General features: G+C 47.4%; 1 protein-coding gene across 1 annotated transcript; it reads left to right on the top strand.

Annotated features, from left to right (window-relative positions):
* Positions 1–652: 652 nt before the first annotated feature.
* Positions 653–1,534, top strand: LOC119923790 (putative olfactory receptor 2W6). The gene has a single exon (XM_038743030.1). It carries the CDS (start codon positions 653–655, stop codon positions 1,532–1,534), a length of 882 nt encoding a protein of 293 aa, XP_038598958.1.
* The last annotated feature ends 1,741 nt before the right edge of the window (positions 1,535–3,275 follow it).

Here is a 3,275-nt window from a genome sequence, read left to right as displayed (position 1 = left end):
AATAAGAAGGCTAACAATATAGGTAGAACCCGATATGGCTGGTACCACTTAGAGTTAGACATGAGTGGGAGATGAGAATACAGCCCGAGAGTGATAGATTGTCTGATTTGGCTTTATCCCCAGACAAGCAAAGACCTGAAAACTAAAGTCCAAGGACAACCAAAGTTCCGTTAAGGAACTGAAGATCCTCATGCCACTTCCAACCATCACATCAGTCTCTTCTGAGAGTTCAGATTTTTCAAGTCACAACCCTCAGAATCCACACTCCACCTCTTCTACTAAGAGTCCTGGTTTGCAAATTCCCTCTCTTGCTCAGAACACCCACAGAAGTGAAGAACAGGGGCAAATCTGACTGATGCTCATCTGCACGGTGGCATATCCTCTGGAAGTCACCTAGTAATAATTGTGATGTTTAAGTGCTTACTATGTGCCAAGCTTACTATGCTCATCTGAACGGCAGCATATTCTCTGGAAGTTACCTAGTAATAATTGTGTTGTTAAATGCTTATTATATGCCAAGCTTACTATGTATTGGCGCTGGGGTAGATACAACATCAACAGGATGGAGGCAGTCCCGGTTCCATATGGGGCTTAGAGCTGGGTCGAGTGTTCAATCTTGGATGGGTTTTCTGTCCCAAATATCCTGAGCAGAATGGAGCTAAGCGAAGCCAACCAGAGCTCTGGGGGTAACTTTATCTTGCTGGGTTTCTCTGATCATCTAAGGTTGGAGAATGTTCTCTTTGTGGTCATCTCTATTTCCTACTTCTTGACTTTAATGGGCAACACAGCCATCATTCTGGTGTCCTACCTGGACTCCCAGCTCCATATGCCCATGTTCTTCTTCCTCTCTAATCTCCCTTTCCTGGATCTCTGCTTCACTACCACCACAATCCCCCAACTGCTGGTCAACCTGTGGGGACCAGGGAAAAGCATCAGTTACAAAGGTTGCTTTGCCCAGCTCTACATTGCACTGACTTTGGGCTCCACCGAATGCATCCTGTTGGCCGTCATGTCGTACGACCGCTATGTTGCTGTCTGCCAGCCCCTGCAGCATGCTGTGCTCATGCTGCCACGTCTCTATAGGCAGCTGGCCGCTCTGACATGGGTGAGTGGCTTCGCCAACTCCATAGTGGGTACGGTGGTCACCCTCAGGATGCCCCTGTGTGGGAGACGCAGGCTGGACCACTTCCAGTGTGAAGTCCCGGCCTTCATTGGGATCGCCTGTGGGGACACTGAACCCAGCGAGGCTGAGATGTTTGCAGCAAGTGTGATCTTTCTGCTGGCACCCGTCTCCCTCATCGTCACCTCCTATGGGCACATCGCCCGGGCGGTGCTGAGGCTCCAGTCGGCCGCCGGGCGGGTCAAGACATTCCGGACCGGCTCCTCCCACCTCATGTTGGTGGTAATCTTTTTTGGAACCACCACCTTCATGTACCTCCAGCCAGTTAAGAGCATCTCTAAGGACCGGGCAGGTTCGTCTCCCTCTTCTACATCGTTGTCACCCCCTTCCTCAACCCTCTCATCTACACCCTGAGAAACAGAGAGGTCACGGATGCAGTGAGAAGGCTGGGGAGAAGATGAAGCCAGGGAGGCGGATGGTCTTGGTTGCTCCTGTGACACGTAATAAAAATAATAAGAAGAATAATGATTATTCTTACTATTATGGTACTTGTTAGGCACTTATTTTGTGCCAAACACCATACTAAGCTCTGGGGTAGATAATCAGGTGGCTGCAGTCCCTGTCCCACATGAGGCTCACAGTCTAAATAGGCAGGATAAGGATTTAATCCCCATTATATGAATGTGGAAACCAAGACACAGATAAGTGTCTTTTAGACTGTGAGCCCACTGTTGTGTAAGGACTGTCTCTATGTGTTGCCAATTTGTACTTCCCAAGCGCTTAGTACAGTGCTCTGCACATAGTAAGCGCTCAATAAATACGATTGATTGATCGATTGATTGATAAGTGACCTTCCGAAGGTCATGCCCAACAGACAAATGGCAGATCAGCATGGGGACTGATTGAACTGTCAGTCGGTGGAAGATGATGGCAGTGACTGTTGTGATTGCTGGACTCTGGACAGCCTTGCTTGAGTGAAAATGTAATATTTGAATCCTAGTGGGGCACACAGAAACCAGGAGAAAAACAGCATCATTCTCCGTCCCCATCCCCAGCCCTGCCACATCATTTCCTCCTGGCTGGTATGGAGAGCAGTTTTGGTTCTGGTCCCACAGCCCTCGACTACTGTCAGCAAGCCCCGGTCATAAACCTAAGGCCACCCAGCCAAGAGAACCCAGGTCCCCTGACTCCCAGTCCTATCTTCTCTCCACTAGGCTTTGTTAATAACAATAATAATAACAATAATAATAATTATGGTATTTGTTAAGCACTTACTATGTGCCAAGCACTGTTCTTAGCACTGGAGTAGATACAAGGTAATCAGGTTGTCTCACGTGGGCTCACAGTCCTAATCCCCATTTTACTGATGAGGCAACAGAGTCACAGAGAAGTTAAATTAGTTGCCCAAGGTCACACAGCAGACAAGTGGCAGAGCTGGGATTAGAACCCACGTCCTCTCACTCCCAAGCCCGTGCTCTTTCCACTAAGCCAGGCTGCTTCTCATGCAGCTTTGTTGGATAGAGACTGAATCAGATAGGATTATCTTACTTTATACAGTGCTTTGGTGCATAGTCAGCGCTTCATATAAATGCCCTGATCCCCCAAGAGAGGGTGGTAGTGACATGGATAATGATGGTGGAATCTGTGGTGAAATAAGGGAAACAGTGGCAAGGCCAGGGAAATAGTGGTAGGAAAGAGTCAGCCCAGGACAAGCAGGAGAGGAGCGTCAAGTAAGATAGCTATGTTAGCTAGCTTGTCATGGTATTTATTAAGTACTTCCTATATGCCTATACATATTTTGTATCTACCTTATGCCACATGATGTGGAAGACAAAAAAAAAAATAAGATCAGACACACTCCAGACCTCATATGGGGCTTGTAATCGAAGAGGTAGGGAGAGAAAAGATATACTCCCCAATTTACAGATGGGGAAACTGAGGTCCAGTTTTCCTGGGTTCTAACCTAGGCTCTTTTAGTTGCTTGGTGTGTGACCTGGGCAAGTCAGTTAAATTCTTAAGGATGTCTGAAACTCTTTAGCCCTAATAGGGTCTTGCAGAACCCAGCACCTATAGTCCCTTGCTCCCTTCATTTCACACAATCTCATTTTCATTGCAGCCACTGACACTTACCTCAAAGTTCTGGGTCTTTTACTCT

The sequence above is a fragment of the Tachyglossus aculeatus genome, unplaced genomic scaffold (genome assembly GCF_015852505.1).
Source record: "Tachyglossus aculeatus isolate mTacAcu1 unplaced genomic scaffold, mTacAcu1.pri scaffold_264_arrow_ctg1, whole genome shotgun sequence".
Classification (NCBI taxonomy): Eukaryota; Metazoa; Chordata; class Mammalia; order Monotremata; family Tachyglossidae; genus Tachyglossus; species Tachyglossus aculeatus.
The sequence above is the reverse complement of the archived record's forward strand: the minus strand, read 5'-3'. Positions and strand labels throughout refer to the sequence as shown.

Coding starts and splice junctions, on each gene's coding strand:
- LOC119923790 (XM_038743030.1), top strand. CDS start 653: ATGGAGCTAAGCGAAGCCAACCAGAGCTCTGGGGGTAACTTTATCTTG.